This window comes from Glycine soja, chromosome 3, assembly GCF_004193775.1.
Source record: "Glycine soja cultivar W05 chromosome 3, ASM419377v2, whole genome shotgun sequence".
NCBI lineage: Eukaryota > Viridiplantae > Streptophyta > Magnoliopsida > Fabales > Fabaceae > Glycine > Glycine soja.
Genome location: NC_041004.1, coordinates 34,575,550 through 34,593,169, shown reverse-complemented (window position 1 = coordinate 34,593,169; position 17,620 = coordinate 34,575,550). Strand labels below are relative to the sequence as shown.

Here is a 17,620-nt window from a genome sequence, read left to right as displayed (position 1 = left end):
CATAGAGGAGACAGCTTGACGGCTAGGGATTCCAATAAATGTTCCTAGCTACAAAATTAACATTCAACTCTATTAATTTTACCTTTTTTTATTTTCATAGACTATATTGTATAGGTTATTATACATATTCATAATTCACATGATCCCTTCATTTTTCCGGAAAATTTCCAGGGCCAGACAAAAGGAAAATAATTCAATGCTCCAAAATGAACGTGTATAGGCCTGAACGCCCGTGCTCAGCTGCCACAACCCCCCCTGAGAACCAAACAGGTCCTATTTCCGGGAAAATCCAAATTGAGGGGTCCAATTTCCCCTTCTACGGTTTACCATAACTAAATTTTACAGCAGTGAAAAAAAAGCTGAACAGATCATAAAGTTGGGGCCATTGCGCAGAATTCCATTTGCTATGGCTAGCTAGATAGTACTAGTAGAGCACCCAAAGGGGCCAATAATAATTAGCACTAGAAAACAAATACTATTAAATATAAAAACACATATAGAAAATTAAGGGGGGATTACCGGATTAACATAGATGCTTTAAATCACAATTCGTACAAATTAATAACACGAGATTAAGAGTTTGAAATTAAATTGGGAGTTACAAGTGGAAGTAGTAGTTCACTATAATATAATTATTGTTGACGCTCCTCCGTTAATTTCTTGCAAATATTAATTATCCATGCAAATTAAACTGCTCCAACATGCACTCTACCCGCTTGAGAAAAACAATGAGCTTGAAGTAGTAGATGAAGGGTTCGTGCTTTGGTATGGCCTCTGCCGGAAATAGTCTGGCGGCGACACTGCCACAGTCACCGACGAGGAAGACTGAGCTCCGGAGTCCGGTGGAGATCCTGCCAAAAAAAAGTGCAAAAATTGTTGCAAATAGAAAAAAGGAAATTATGAAAGAGAAAACCTTCATTCTTCATAAAATAAAAATTTGTGATATTAATTAGTAACCCCTTGTCCAACTCAAAATTTAAAACATTAAAATTGAGCTTCTACTAAGAAATTTAAATGATTTGCATATAAAGTTTTAAACTCAAACTTTATTGTTAAATAAATAGAATTATTATTTTTGGATAATAAGATAACTAAAGATAATTTGGGTCTTAATTAGTACTTATTTTATAACCCATGACAAAAATTAGAAATAAGAGTTGGAATAATTAAGAATTTAAGAGAGAAGGTTGTACTTGCAACATTCTCCAAAGAAGACTGAGATTTCTGAATTTCTTGAGTTGGTTGCTGTGTTTTTCTTCTGCGGCGATTATGATCTGCCAATCTCTTCCTGCAGCTACGTTTTCCGTTATCAAACTCAGAAAGAAGATGGAACCTGCACGTCAAAATCAAAAGAATAATTAAGTAAACACGTACTCTCAAAAATTAAATATTATTATAATATAAAGTTTTTTGATGCAACGCACTATGCAGCGGTTTTTAATGGTACTAACTAAAAGGAGCAAAACGATGCAGTACGTAGGTTGCAAAACCGAAACTAGAGTAAGAGCAAACAAGAAACATGTTAGGGACGCAAATGCCATCGGGATTTCCCCACGTACGGCAAACCCAATCATTATCAACACTCCCCCAAGGGCACTTTCGTCTTTTTCCACCCCACCCTTCCAATCCAAGCCTCCAACCATTACAAGATGATTGCAAACAACATTCTCTTTAATGCATTTTTGTAACACTTTTTATTATTATTATTTAAAATTTATAAAGAATTATAAAATCATTTATCAAGTAAAAAACAAGACCCACAAGAAAATTACACGATTTATAATAAATTTGAATCATAAGTACAATGTGTTTAAAAAAATGTGGTGTAACGTTTTTCGTGGACAAAATTAGCAAAACAACGTTGTGTTGTGCAACTGCATGTTTTTGCACTCATAATTCAGTCGAAAATAGTCATCAAAACGAAGGATCTTTCTGTCATTTCAAAAGGGTTTCAATTTAATGAATATTAAATTTTAAACTAAAAATTGAACCGGTTGGCCAGTGTTGTGTTTTATGTGTTCAAAGTGAAATAGAATTGCGCTACGGCAAGAAGCAAAGGTAGGAGTGTGAAAAGACGCAAATGCCCCCGAGGGAGCTGAACTCAATGATTGATGCAATTCACGACGGTGGGGAACAAAACAAGCGCCACCACAACCTGCTGCATTGCTGGCAGAATCGCTGAGTCAACCCGGCGGCGATGACGGTGGCGGCTTTGGAGTGAAACTCGCACACCTTGTGGCGGCGGTGGTAGTGCTTGGCCTGCGACAGATCAGCATTGCATCCCTCGGCCTGACACCGCGGCGAGTTCGACGAGGCAGTCGAACCCGGTTCCACGGGCCTAGACCGACGGTAGAGCCGGCTCACGAAGTCATCCTCGGAGGATGAGAAGTAAGTCCGTCCTCCGAGGTTGAGTCCAATTCGTGAGCCGACAAAGTCCATGGGCCGACCGACGTCTTCAGACTTTGGGACAAGGAGAAGTCCGCCTGGCCCGGAACCGGGCCCGTGCCCAGGCCCAACTGCGTTGACGTGAGGTAGCGGGTCAAGGGAGAGCATGGAATGGGGTGGGGGGTAAGAGGTGTTCGACGCGCCATGAAAAGCGCGTGGGTCGAAGAAGGCATGGTGGTGGTGGTGGTTCATGTGGTTTTGGTTGTGGTGGTGGGGTTGCGGGGTGAAGTGGTGGTGATGGGTGAAATCCACGGTGGCTGCGGCGGCGGTGGTGGCGGTGGAGTGCGTTGGCGCGTGTAGGAAGTGGTCGGGGATGAGTGTGTGGGACGCATAGTGGTCGAAGATTTGACGGTGGGTTTGGTCGGAGCCCGCGGCGGAGCTGTCTTCGTTTCCGGAGAGCATTATCGTGGACGGGTTCCCCCATTCATAGTCCAACATGTCTCTTCAACTGAAAACAAAAAGTGATAATTAACTAAGTAAGAAAGGAAGAACAATATATATATATAAAAAAAAAAAAAACATGGGTTTTGTTTTGTTTTTTTTTTAAGGAAGGGTTTATAGAGAAGTGTTACCTGTGGGAGTTTTGAGAGTGAAGTGAAGGAGTGAAGGATATGATATGATTGCAAAGAATAATAAAAGCCCTAATTTGTTGAAGTTGTGTTGTTAGCCTTGGAATTCCATTTGCATCTTTCTTTCTATCTCACCACAATGGCGTGCACATTAAGTCTTTTTTTATGAAGTTGTGGTTTTTTTTTCTTTTCTCTCTCTCTATATCGCTCTTTGGGTAGTTTAAGACTTTGCCTCCTCTTGCTAAACGGATGTGCGCTTAAAAGATCTCACTTTCACCCTAAAAAAGCTGAACCCTTTTGTCCCCTTCTCCATCCCTCTCTCTCTCTCTCTCTCTCTCTCTAGCAATAAAAGTTACTCTTGCTCCTTAGTTCTCTCTCTCTCTCTTGCTATTGGTGAGTGAGAGTTTGAGGGAAACTCAGTTTATGAGGCGGCTTCTGCAGACAGTGGGTAATTGGTGGGTGATCTGTACTCGGATCTGTTACAACTTGGACGGAGTTTACCATTTCGTCCAATCAATATTCACATTTTCACTATTTTCATTCTAAAAAGATTATAAATAAAAACTTTAGGATCACATTATATACCTACTGTTATTATAAATTTTATGAATAAAAACATTATAAATGTATTATTTAATGTGTTGATTAATTGATATAAGAATATTTTAATTTGATAAGAGATTTGAAATTCAATTCTTAAATGTGAAGTTGTGTTATATATTTAAAGAAGAAAAACTTTATCGTTAATAATAATGATTTTATGTGTCACAAACATAATAATTTCTAATAAAATAGTTTGATTTATATAAAAAAATATTATATTTATCTTTAAGATTATATAGTCAAAATTAAAATTTTGCCCTGATAATTTAACCAACTTTAATATAAGTTTTGGTACGTAAATTCTAAAGATTGAAAATTTAAATTTTAATTAAAAAATAATGTTAAAAATATTTAAAATATAATTGACTCTAAAGTATATCCTTTTATGTCATGATATATGTTTATATTTGGGAAAAGAAGTAGTATATACAATGAATAATGTACAAAAAGAATTAAGAAAAAGAGATAAAGATTGGTATGAAAAAGAAAACATTGTAATACGGTCTTATTTATGAAGAGAGAGAGAGAAGGGTATTTTAAAATGTAATTTCTTTTCCTTTTTGAAAGGCAAAACAAACTTACTAATGGATAAGAGGACTGAGATTGAAGCACAAAAGAAAAAGAAAAATAAGAATTTTATTTCTTTTTATTTTAGTAATCTAGAAAAATATAACAAATTGACGTGCAAGCATCATTTTCCATTGATTCAATGGAATGAACAAGCACGTACGGACACATTGAAACTGAAGATATTTTTTCCACGGGTTCAATTTACCCTGGTTTTGCAGTACCAAATAAAATAAGTTAATAGAGGAAAGAAGCAGCATCGGTGATGGGTGTGGCAGCAGTAATAATTAATTGGCAATGTGAGAAGTAGACAAACTAATAAAACAAAAAGGCAATTAACTCAATTTTGAACTCAACAAAATGAGAAGCTTTATAGATTGATTGAGATAATTTAATTGATAAGAAAGAAACTTATATCTTAAAAAAGATGTGAGTATGATTTTGATTGTTGAAATGAGAATCTTATTAGCAGGTAATTTATAAATATATCTGTAGGTACCTTTTAAATTTTGAGATCTGCTTTAACTATGTAACTCATCTAAATTTTATAGATTGAGAGAGAGAATAGGGTTAATAATCTGAAGAGGGTGACATTAAATTCTTGGACCCACGATCTGATTTGAGTTTGGTCCGCTTGATCAGTGGTGCCCAGGTCAGATGATCGTCATGATTAATTCATATATATGGCTAGGTGGATTTTGTGCTTGCTTAATTGAATTTTCGCTTTCTTGCTTTTACAAACGCACCCATTTTATTTCGTTTTTGAACCATTTGAAAGGGACTCTTTATAGCAAGTGCAACTGCATCTGTTTCATTATTTCAGTGTAAATGCACCATGTTTTTACATTTAAAGTTTCAACCCCATGTGATTCTTCTCCTTAACAAACTTTATATATATGCATGCGGTTTAGTTTGATTAATCTCTAAAGTAATTCCACCAATTTCAAATTAATTATTCAACTATTGAAGATGTTCTAATTAAGCAATATTTACAAGTCATAAATGGTGATTAGTTTTGGACTTTTAGTCCTTGATTTCTGCATTTAGCACCATTTACTTCAATTCAAAGTGGGTTTTAATCAGTTTCAGGCCACCAAAGAATTTTAAGGGAGTAAAAACAAAAAAGGAAAAGTTGTCAGTGCATAAATCAGATCTTACTTGACTTCTTAAATATGAACAGCTTTATAGACTATACTGCGAAACATAAGGCCTTTATCTTTATCTCTTACAACATTACTGCAAGAACTGATGGATTTTCAAAATCACCATTAAAACAACCGACTTGTTTGCAAAATGAGTAAAGGACTTTCTAACCAATCTTTTAATTGCCCTTTTAACTAATGAAAAATTTAAACGAATAGATTTGTGTATTTATAAGAAACTTAATATTTGCCCTTGCCTTTTCAAATTCAAATAATGTGACCCAAAATTTCAACGTCTATGAACTTCTTTTCCTGAATTATTTACAAGAGAGAGAGAGAGCGAGAGAGAAATAAAGAAAACTTAATCATCTACTCTAGATTTTAAATTATAATACACGAGTTGTAGAATGCAGAGTGAGATTTTACTATTCTTATTCTCTCAATCAGAAATACTTTCTTTATTTCTTTTGGAACTGCATTTCACATACTACACTTGCAACTAGTAAAAAGTATTCTCTCACAACCATCTCAAATTAATGATCTCTTTTATCTTCATATGTTTGATCTTTTAATTTGTCTATCTCTTTTATATCTCCTTCTAATTAGAATTATAATAGTTGTTTTTAGATTATTAATGGTTAAAAATAACCCTTTATTACAATTTAAATTGATCATCATAAATTATAATTATAACATAATTAATATATTTTAAAATATTTATTTATTAAGAATTTTAATTATATAAAAACAAACATTTAATTTATTTTATGTACGTAATGCACATCCTAAATTATCAGTTTTAAAAATTTAATCATGATGGAAAATAATCTTAGTTTTTCAATCAAATATAAATAATATTTAGCTTGGTTTTCTTAAAATTCAATACATACTGATGATTACATATATTTATCAATTATATCGATCCTAGAATATTGTTAAAGAAATATATATTAAACTTTGATTTGAAATTATTCTCTGAAATTCTTCTTCTTAATGCACAAACTCCAACGACAAATGGATAGGGGGGGTTGAATGTGTGTTGGTTGACTTACCGTTTACCTTGGAGGGTTAGTGTATGTAGCAATGCATAGCAGTAATTAATTATATATATGTGCTGTGCACTTTGATTTTGTACAAAAACAAAGGGGCGTATCTTCAGTACTAGTCAGTTGACAATGTGCTATACAAGGGTGCATGCAGATGAAGCTATCTTTAACTCCAGCTACAAACAAAATGGTATCATGTCAATATTGGAATAGCTAGAATATATATATATATATATAGTACTACTTAATTATGAGACCAAACATGCACCAAAAGATGATTCTATTTCTCTCTCTCACTCACTGAGCTAGCAATATTGCTCTTCGTTTCATGTGGTGTTGTAATATATACTACTACTACTCATTAGTGTTGTGTTGGAAGAGGCCATTTTTGAAGCCTGAGCGGAGAACAAGGCGTGCTTACTTTTATCTCAAAAGGAAATTTATCAAACTAAGAAAAAAAAAAACCTTGGATGTGGGTGAGAGAGAGAAAGAAAAAGAACCATGATATGTTGAATGTGTCAAAGAATAGGATATGATCATTAAATGGAGCAGAGTGTTGTAGACGTGGTTTTGCATTTTGTGGTGACGATGCTTCCACATTAAGAAGGGAAAATAAAAACATAAATAAAAAAAAGAGTGTCAATTCAGGACTACTCTATGCATGGAGTCAAATGTTGGGACCTTCTATGGCCCAAAGCACACCATGCGAACTGAATTCAGCTGGAATTTCAGAAATTATCACGTGGTCTAGCCAAATTACATGAGATCTAGTTGGTGCAAATTCTTTTTACCATTCAATGCACTTATATTAATGCATATATTTTCTTATGAATATTAGTGGTTAGAATTATTAATTTTTATTATAAAGATTTGAATCGAACTCACAATCTTTTATTTTTATTTTTTTCTTTCTTTATCACGGATCAATTTTATATCTCATTATTAACTCCTGGTGTATAGTATATTGAAAGTAATAACTAGTTTTATTACAAAATCGAATAATGAAAAAATATAATAAGATTCAACTTATAATATATTATTTATACAAATGATTTACTGATGATAAAAAAAAACTAAAAATATAGCCATTGATGCAATTTTTGTCTAATACAACAAATTAAACTTTTACTATAATTATAACTATACAATAATAACACGATGTATCATACTAAAAAAAATTGTTGATAAATTTTTCAGATATCTATTATCAATAATCAGTAAGTCATAACATTTGTACAGATTTATAATGCCTATATATGAATAGCTTAACTTTTTTAGACGATATTTATATTAACAGAAATATTCTTAATTATTAACATTTTTTCCCGTTAGTATACATGCTATTTCCTTGTCGCCAGTGGTAACTTTCTCCTAACTTTCGAAATAACTCGAGGCAAAAAAGATAGACTTTATGTTATGGAATATTGCAAGAGGGTACGAAAACACAAGATATATCTCCGTTAACATACATGTCTCAAGCAAATAACATAAGTCTTCATTAAAACATCATAAGATAATCAAATAAATTTGATATCAATAATATTTAACCCAAAACCTAAAAATATTGTGTATATAATCTAACCCAAAACCTAAAAATATTATGTATATAAATGTTGTTTTATTGATCTGTCCATTTTCATTTAATGTGAGACTTGTTAAACTTAAATATACTATTTGTTAAAACACATTTAAATTTTAAATAAAGAAAGAGTGTTGTGTTAAAATCAGTTATTTAACAATACCAAAAAACAGTCAGTTATTTAATCATATCAATTAATAGAAGAAGAAAAAATTAACATTATATATTTCAATTGAGTGCAGTACAGCAATTTACTAACCCAGCCTGCAACTAGCAAGTTCTTTCTGCTTCAAATAATTACTATAAAACTACGGCAGATATCCCTATAGCTTGCCAACTAGGTTAATTTATCCGTAGCTATATTATCAAGATTCAATGTCTTGGATGCTATCTATTCTCTATCCGTATTCCGTAATTTGTAAAATATATATATATATATATATATATATATATATATATATATATATATATATATATATATATATATATATATATATATATATATATATATATATATATATATATATATATATATATAATATGTTTTTAGTTTCTATATTTTCATTTTTTTATTTGTAGTTATTGAAGTTTCATATCCAATTTAATTCTTATATTTTATTAAAAATGTATTTTAAATCCCTCAACACATATTTTTTATATATAGACAACATTAATTTTGTCTGAGGTTTTTTTTTTAAAAAAATACTAATAACAATTATATGAATTTTCTTAGAAAAAAAGAAATTATTAAAATGTCTCATACAAATACATCGAATCCTAATTTTTCTAACTACTTCATTTCTATCATAGTTTTCACCTTTATTCTTCAACATATTATAGATCTATGAATTCACATGATTTCTTTTTAATATTTATACATAAGAGTTGAGGAGTTGTGATTCGAAATTCACATCTTAATATAAAGACTAAAAATAAGAAAAAATGAAAGTATAGAAACTATATATATATATTCTTTTGTCCTTTGGATCACATTAGTGGAGCAAGCTATAATTAACGTGAAATAGGGCAAGCCTCACAGATAAGTACCACTCCAAAGCATAAGTCACCCAATTGCAGAAACTAAAATCCCAAATCAAAAGAGACGAGAACAAAGAACAAGATGAAAAAGAAAAGGAAAAGGTCAAGTAAGTAGGGTTCCCAAGCCCTTATTTGGTAATTTCCCTTGCAATATATCTTACTTCAATGTTAATTTTCTATATAGTTGCAAATTACTTGCCTTATACTGGAAATTACTCTGTTCGTATCTTCATATTTTATGTCGTGAACAAATTCTACGCCAATCTAAGTGCTTGCATATTTGGATTGTTCAGGTTGGAACATTAATTAAGAGATAATAATTACAATACTTGTGTGAAATATACACCAAATTAATGTGAGAGGCTTATTGGAAAATTGTTGGTAAAGGGGATTTAAAATTGAGAAGGTGAAAATGGTTGAGGCCAAATTTAAATGGTAGTACTACTCATAGGCTTATGTGGAAACTAGTTATATAAGGAACCTTCCGTGGGCCGAATCACATTGATCTTACAATAATGTTTGATCACTTTGAGAAGACGGAAAATGATGCCTAAGAAAAAATGTACAAAGTACTTGTGCAGTCCTGGCATTGGACATCCTAATTGACAGCATTATGGTAAGAAAATAACAGCTTGACAAAAGGCTGGTAATCAGTAATCATGTGTTGATGTTAGGGAAAAGTATGCCTCACCTGAATTTTGTTTGCCAAACTCTTTATGATTGAGTTAGGGTTTGGATTGAGAGGTAGGCTTCTAATTATGGACTTTTTTTTTAATCTGGATCTAAACCCACTTCAAAAAGGTTTGGGGATATGAAAATGAAAAATTGAAAATCTAAATTTGTCCCTATATAAATATTTAAAAGTTGTAATGAAGTGTAGTCTATCCATCCTACCCCTCTTCGATCAATGATAATTTTAAATTGAATTTTTACAATAATGCGATTAATTACAGTAAAAATATTAATATTCTATTTTGATAAAAAAATCATAAATATACCTATAGAAGGGGAAAAAAAGAAGGTAAATGAATTGAGTCACATAAACAAAAATCCACTTATGTAATTAGCTATTATATATAGAAGTCTTTCTTATTTTACATCCCCAAAAAGTTAAAGTGTATATTTAAGTTAATTTTAGATTGCAGAGAAATTCAATATATTTTATCTTCTTATTTTATTGGTTTTCCTATAAATAATATAAAGAAATTTTTTTAAACATAAAGTAAATTTTACTTCATCCATTAAAACTTTTTTTCATACTCACAATCAGAAATTAAACTCTAACCAATATACATAAAAAATTCAACTATCTTCTTATTGAACCAAATCCTTTTGGCCACGGTTATCTCTCTAATAATTTATTATTTTATTTAAAGTTTAATTGAGTAAATGATTATATTATAAAAAAAAGACTTACATATAGGTGTAGTCTTTATAAATGACTTTATTTAGTTTCAGTCCTTCAAAAAATTTCTTTAATTTTAGTTAATTCTTGCTTTTTTTTTAAATAGTTCTTATCACTATTTAGTAATGATGTGTTTAGAGTTTTCTAATAAGCAAAAATAACCTTAAAATGAAGTACAAGGAGTTCTCCAACCCATCTACAAAGTTAAGCCATAAAAGGTTTTTCAACCAACTGAAATAAGAAAAAGTATTAATACACTAATCATTGAAAAACAAAGCCGTCCCTTCCATATCCAAGATCGAACTTTGATTAGATTTAAAACAACAATCAGATCACTCTTGCCTCGATTAGACAATTATCATTCTGAAAAGCCAAATGAATCACACAATCACATGCCACTATAAATAAAATATGATGTAAAATATTAATAGTGTATTTTGTTTTGTGTTGTGGGAAAAGAATCAATTATTTTTTTTCTTGTTGAACTGACCGAAAAAGGATGAAGAGAAAAGGAAAAAAAAAATTATAAATTTGAATCATTTAACTAATATTTTCAATAAATTAATATTTATCGATAAAAAAATATAAAATCTTTTTAGTTCCACCACAGAATCAAACATATCTTAAAACTAACAACAAAATTACATGATGAAACTCAAATGAAGATATTAAAATTATAAAGTGATAAGATTAACTTATATATATATATATATATATATATATACTAGTATGTGGGTTATATTGATATCCTGAATCTATGCTGAACGTGCCCTACAAGGATAAGCAAACCTTAACTTGGTTCCAAGGTCCTGCAGGATGAAAACTCTGTGGCTGATGAAGGGCGAGAAAGTGCGGGACAAGTTGGTTACCCCAGGGCAACCACGCAAAATGCCAAACCTGTTCACAGATGTGACAATGTACTACAACTATAGCTAGCAGGAACATGATTTGAACTCAGTAGTTAAAGAAATTAAAAAGCTATATTAAGAATATAATTTAGTTTTTCTCTATATTTTATGCGTGAGTGTGACCTCCTTTTTACACTTTTTTTTTACATTCGTCGTTCACATGTTGTAATTGATATATATTAGTCATTTTTTTCCAGAGATTATGACTGTTTTTTAATTTATTAGGTTAGAAATTAATTTTAATTATAATTTATGATTGTTGTTGATCTAAAAAAAATTATGTATAATAAAAAGTATATAATATATTAAATAGATCATTATCATTGATGTGAATAAAATAAAATTTACACTACTATATTAACCGTTTGAAGGATATATATGAATCTATTTCATATATATAATGTTTTTGGAAAAATAATGAGTGAATATATATTACTAATTGGTATCTAAAAAGATATAGGATATGTGTTGTATACACGTTAGATGCAGTAGACACATATTTCAAAGCATCATCTTATGGGAAGTAATAATTTTTTGCTTTTGAACATTGGTTTGAGGAATCTGGTATAGAAAAACAAACATGCTAATAAAAATAGAAGATGAAGAAGTGTAAGTATGATATATAGGTGATATAATATAATAGAAAAAGCAAACACTCTAATAATGAGTTTTAATAGAGTGTTCATAATGGATAGGTATTTATATATACATCATCATTCGTGATTTTAAAGAAAATAATTTTTGGAACAATTATTATATTTAAGATAATTATTATAAAAATTAATAAGTTTATTATATATATTAATTTATAATTAGATGATAATATAAAAATGATTTACATTATATTCTAGCTAAGTTCTAATTTTTATTTATAACTTATGAAAGAATGTATATCATGGAACACATGAATCAATTGCTTGTTATGAGATTGCTTTAACTTATAAGAGTAATTTTGAGTTTGAATCCTGAATACATAATTAATTACATTAAATACTAAAAAAAGATTTGTTTGTTTATAACGATAATTGTTTGTTGTGAAAAAATATTTGTAGTTTTAAACCAAAAAAATATTACTAAAAAAAATCATTCAATAAGCTTCACAATATTAATTTATAAAAGTTAAGTTATACAGTAGTTTATAAAACTTATCTTGCAAAAGAAAAAAGTTTCTAAAAATTATTTTAAAGCACATGTAGATGATTGGCGGCACGCATAAGTGATTAATGTCCCGATATAAATTCTTACCTTCTCCATAGGTGTAGATAATTAGATTTGATTAAAAAATACATTTTTCCCAAAAAATGAATATTATGAAACTAAATAAAGTTGATAACAATTTATAAAAATAAATAAATTTGAGTTAAGCAAGTTGATGAAAATTTAAAATTTGAATTAAATCTAATAAAGTAAATATTTTACATAATTAAAAGTAACTATATATAAGTATATATATAATAGAAAATATACCTATTAAATATTGATCATGCTCTTCTTTTTTTTTAATTTGACATAGATATTGAATGATAGGTATTCAAATTGTGGTATTAAGATCGTTCGGTTCCAAACATACAAAATAGTTTTTTTAAAACATATAAAATTAAAATCTAACTAAAATTTTATTTCTTAGTTTCAACAATCATCTTTTTATAATTATATTGATGTGAAATAGTTATCAATTTTATCAAAGATTAATTTATGTTAGAAAATATAATTGATCACTTTGTTTTTTAGAGATCTCCTCCCTAACTTTCTTTTAATCTACAAAGCTTGAAGATGAAATCTTGTTTAAGATATTTCAATTCAGTTTCACTTGAAGTTTGTTTTTTTTTTACTGCTCGAATTAACATGTTAGTTACCGATTCTCTTAACTTATTGGCAAATATTTACACAAATAATATTGAAATTGACTGACGATTATATATATTTTAATCTAAATTATTGGCATAAATATTTGAAATTTAATTTAAAAATATAAAGATTTTCACATGAGTGAAAATCTCACATAAAAGATTCACTCCCAAAAAAATAGTTTGTCCAAATTAATGTGACAATCCCAGTCGCACAACCCATTCACTCGCCTCAGGCTTTGAACATGTGTAAAAGAGTAACCACTTTCCTGCCTCCTCAACTAGGCAAGTACATTAAATTTTTGCATAGTGGAAATGAAATGAAATAGTTGTGTTTTGTTGTGTTGTTCTGTTCACTTGTTTGTGGATGAGAGAGTGTGCATGAGAGTCCAAAATTGAGCAGAGTAGTGGCAGAAGATGAGATGAAAGAGAGAAAGTGTTTATCTTAAGAAAAAAAAAAAAAAAGCCTGACACAGACGTTGACCCTCTGTACGGAATGTCTGCTAGCTGCTTTACATCAACATTTTTATTATTTTTTACATTATGTTATGTAGTTATCATTGTTATGATTCTTCATCAATCATCACAACATAAAGTATTAAATTGAATATTAACATTACAATGACATAGCCCATGAGACAAGTAAAGAAGGGCTGCACTTAGCCTTGAATGGAAACTGCTAGGCGCAGCCAGCATTTTGCTGGTACGCCCAACATAACAGTGTAATGTCGATTCTGCCCTTTCAGGCGTCCTCATACGAATTGTCAAACTGTATGAAATTCATAGGATTTTTTTTTCTTTCAAAAATATAATTTAAGAATTAATTTAAAATTAATGGTCCAAGTAGGAATTGAACTTGTGACTTTTGCATTTTAGCATAACACTCTAACAAATTGAGTTAATAGATCAATTATGTTATAGATTAATTAATGTCGTTATATATAATACTAAAATTTTTAATGTATATTTAATGCATATGTAAATTTACATATATAAATCGTAAATAAAAATCATAGATTTAATACAAATTTACATATGTAAAAAATATCAAATTTATTTAATTATGAATTGTTATAATAAACATCTAAATACATCATTCAATTAAATATCATATTTTTTATTTTTCAATCACTATAATAAATATTTAAATACATTATTCAATTAAATATCACATTTATTTAAATATTAATTACTGTAATAAACATCTAAATACAACATTCAATTAAATATCAATTTTTTAAAATTATCAAATTTTGTAAATAAAATAATATATAAAAAATTATAATTTAAAAAATTCAAAATATACGGATTGATAATCTGTTATGCTAGGTGTATCAACAAAATTGTTGGGTGCGCCTAGCAGTTTCTGCTTTCTGCCTTGAATATAAGGTAAGCCCAATTTATTTTATGGACCATAGGTATGTCTCTTGACCCAATTTTGCATTTTTTAAAACAAATAATAATAATAATAATGTGAAAATTTTCTTGTTTCTACTTTACATAGACTCGGAACCGTTTAGTTAAAGAATTAGGTAGAATTAAATTAAAAAATCAATATTGAAAGAATTGATGTTGTAAAAATATTTTTATTTAGATAATTAAGTATAATTATTTTTAAAGTATAAACACACACATATAAGAAACTTATGAGTGTTATACCGGATTTAATTGTATGGGACAAAATTCTGATTTGCAAATAATCTTGTCCAAATGTAAGGGTATTTTATAAAGTATTCCAAATTCAATGATGAATTTTGTAAGGAGACAAGCTAACGATGTTGTTTATAAGCGAGCTAGAGCTTCATTGCATTTTGTTAACTTCCAAATCTTTGATCATATTCCAAATTATATTATTCATCATATTATTTTGAATGAAATGAAGTAAATCTTTTTGTAAAAAAAAAATACTATTAAGTTATTGTGTAAATCAATAAAATTGGCCACGAACGTGATTTTAGAATGTGTAAAGTATTGACTAAACATTAAATAGAACTCATTCATTTGGTTGTTTTCCTTTTTCTGGGAAAGGTGTACATTGATTCCCTCTACTTTGTAATCTTTTATGGTTTCTCACGTGTAGAATAAGTTCTTTCTTATGTACCCAAAAAAGAAGAAGAAAAAGGCTTTAACATTTTATTGATCTAGTTAAGTCAAGCATTAACAAAATCTTAAGTGTGGGCGCTTCATTCATTCCCATATCGAGTATAGGTAGACATTGGATTCGCCGTATCAAAATTAATTAAAAAAAGTTACAAAACTTATATATGACTAATTAAATTAAATGTAGTTTTAAATCGTATTGAAAGAGAAATATCTATCTAATGTGCATTAATGATTTTTGAAGAAGGTTAATCATAACTTCTTCCGATAAAGACTATTTCGTATTAATATCATGGTTAACAAAAAAAAAAATACTAAATACAATTTATGAGTGGAAAAATGAATATTTAATTGGAGAATTTGTGCTTGATTTTTATTGTATTTAAAATTCTTTTTGACCAACCATAATCACATATCAGAAGTAATAATAATCTTTGATCCGGTGAAAACATATATTCTTTGACATGCACAAAAAAAACTAAATGCAGTTTTGAGATTTTGCTATTTCAGCTTTTTTTTTTTTTTATCAATAGCTATGTTCACCTTATGTTCTAGTATATCATTTTCTTTTCTAAAATGATAATGTTTTAGTTGAAATTAGTGTTTTCTCCTTCTCTTATGTGATATGTGGTACGAGAATTTTTTTTTCATTTTAAAGTTAAAAATGTTAGTTTCTCATATTTAATATACAATTAGAAAAAATTCACATAAACATTGTTTCCTACAAGTGTTTTTATACCTATATTTTCTACAAATATAAAATTGTTTCCATGAAAATGTAAGAAACTAAGTAGTAAAGTTTTAATGATGCAACCTTTTAAAAAAAAGTTTTAATGGTGCAGAAGACCACGGTACCCCTATTAACCCATTCAATACAATTATATAAAGTTTTGGAAATATTATTTTGTTAAATGGGATATATAACAAAAGTTTAGAATAAGAGGTACTAGTAATGCTTAGTATAGTTATTATAATTTTAAAAATAAAAATGTTTTATAACATTTTTATAATTTTTTAATATATTAAACACTATACTCTTAAAAAAATATTCTATAATTATAAAAAAATAAGAAATGAAAAATACACAAATTTAATTACTAAAAAAATAATTATTATCTTATTAAAATTAAATATCTTCTCAAAATAGATTGTCAGTGACAATCATTTAAATTTACTTAACGAACAAACACAAATCTTGATAAGCACTTGAACACTTTGAGTTTCCTAAAAATATAATTCTAAATCCTACAATATCCTCTTACTAATTCCCCGACAAATATTAAATACATTTCTTTTTTGAGGACATTAAATACATATTTTTTTTCACTTACAACTTTTTTTAAGGTAATAGGAAGGTTTATAAGAGAAGGTGGACGAAAAGGATATATCATTATTTATTCCCTAAATCTGTTTATGATGAGCAAGGTTAATGCCTCGTTCTTACATTCAAACTACTTTAGCTCCCCACATATCTTTACCCCTAACCTAAGATACAGGTTTGGACCACCTCACCTGGAAATAAGTAATAGGAAAAGTCAGTCACACCCTAAAACTTCAATTGCTTGATTGGTGACAAGTCCTTCCATGAAGTGTTGGAATTATGCCAACACTTTAATTTTTTTCCTCTCTTTTCTACCACACCATACTTTTCTGGAAACACTTTGTAAGATCACAATCTCTTTGGTCATATTGCAATCCTTTCCAGACTGTCCAACAAAATCTTTCTTGGTGAAACATGTGTACATTTTCCCTCAATGCAATTGTTCTACATATTGAAGATCTTTCTTATAAGGGGACCACAAAGAAATGTGAACGTGCAAAACACATGGTTGCGGAATGCGAGATTGTCTTGGCCGATCAAAGTCAGTGAGTGGTTCAAGCTGAATTTAACAACCCCCTATGCCTTTTTTGTTTCCCATAGGTATCCAATTTCAGAGGGGATTATGTCACAGGTACAATTGAAAACTAAATGTAAACACCACTTCAAACCTTAATTTGTCTTTATGTTAATAAATTAGTCCCTTCTGCTTGACCCAATTCCTGTTAGTCCTCCCACACTCCAACTACCACCACTACTATTGCACAAATCAAGCAATAACTACACAAGCCCCCATGCATGAACATCATTATCCATTGGTTCTAAATTCATTACTTGGTTGGAAGGTTGGAGGAGAGGTTGGGCTTAATGCCATTAGATAATAAAGACAGTACATTCGGCTCAGTAAGTTTAGAGGAAATGTAAGGCCCACATAACATTTAAAGAATAAGGCCCAAGTTTGGTATAGCTTATTTTTGAAAAAGAAAAAAAAAATCTCTCAGAGTTTGTAAAAATAAGTGATTATTTCTCTAAAATAAGTTAAAACCAAACATA

The 17,620-nt window shown here is 29.4% G+C and overlaps 1 protein-coding gene across 1 annotated transcript; it reads right to left on the bottom strand.

Moving 5' to 3' along the window:
- Window positions 1-497: 497 nt before the first annotated feature.
- On the bottom strand, window positions 498-3,448 carry LOC114406556 (squamosa promoter-binding-like protein 8). Its single transcript, XM_028369291.1, has 4 exons — window positions 3,018-3,448; window positions 2,156-2,893; window positions 1,194-1,333; window positions 498-851 (listed from the first exon to the last, which is right to left on the bottom strand). Exons 2-4 carry the CDS (start codon window positions 2,881-2,883, stop codon window positions 709-711), a joined length of 1,011 nt encoding a protein of 336 aa, XP_028225092.1. The 5' UTR covers window positions 2,884-2,893; window positions 3,018-3,448; the 3' UTR covers window positions 498-708.
- Window positions 3,449-17,620: the final 14,172 nt, after the last annotated feature.

Excerpts from the sequence above, each read along its gene's own strand:
- LOC114406556 (XM_028369291.1), bottom strand. The coding sequence starts at position 2,883 with ATGTTGGACTATGAATGGGGGAACCCGTCCACGATAATGCTCTCCGGA. Across the intron at positions 1,334-2,155 it reads TTCTGCCAGCAATGCAGCAG|GTTCCATCTTCTTTCTGAGT; the intron begins GTTGTGGTGGCG and ends TTTGACGTGCAG. Across the intron at positions 852-1,193 it reads TTCTTTGGAGAATGTTGCAA|GATCTCCACCGGACTCCGGA; the intron begins GTACAACCTTCT and ends TTTTTTTGGCAG.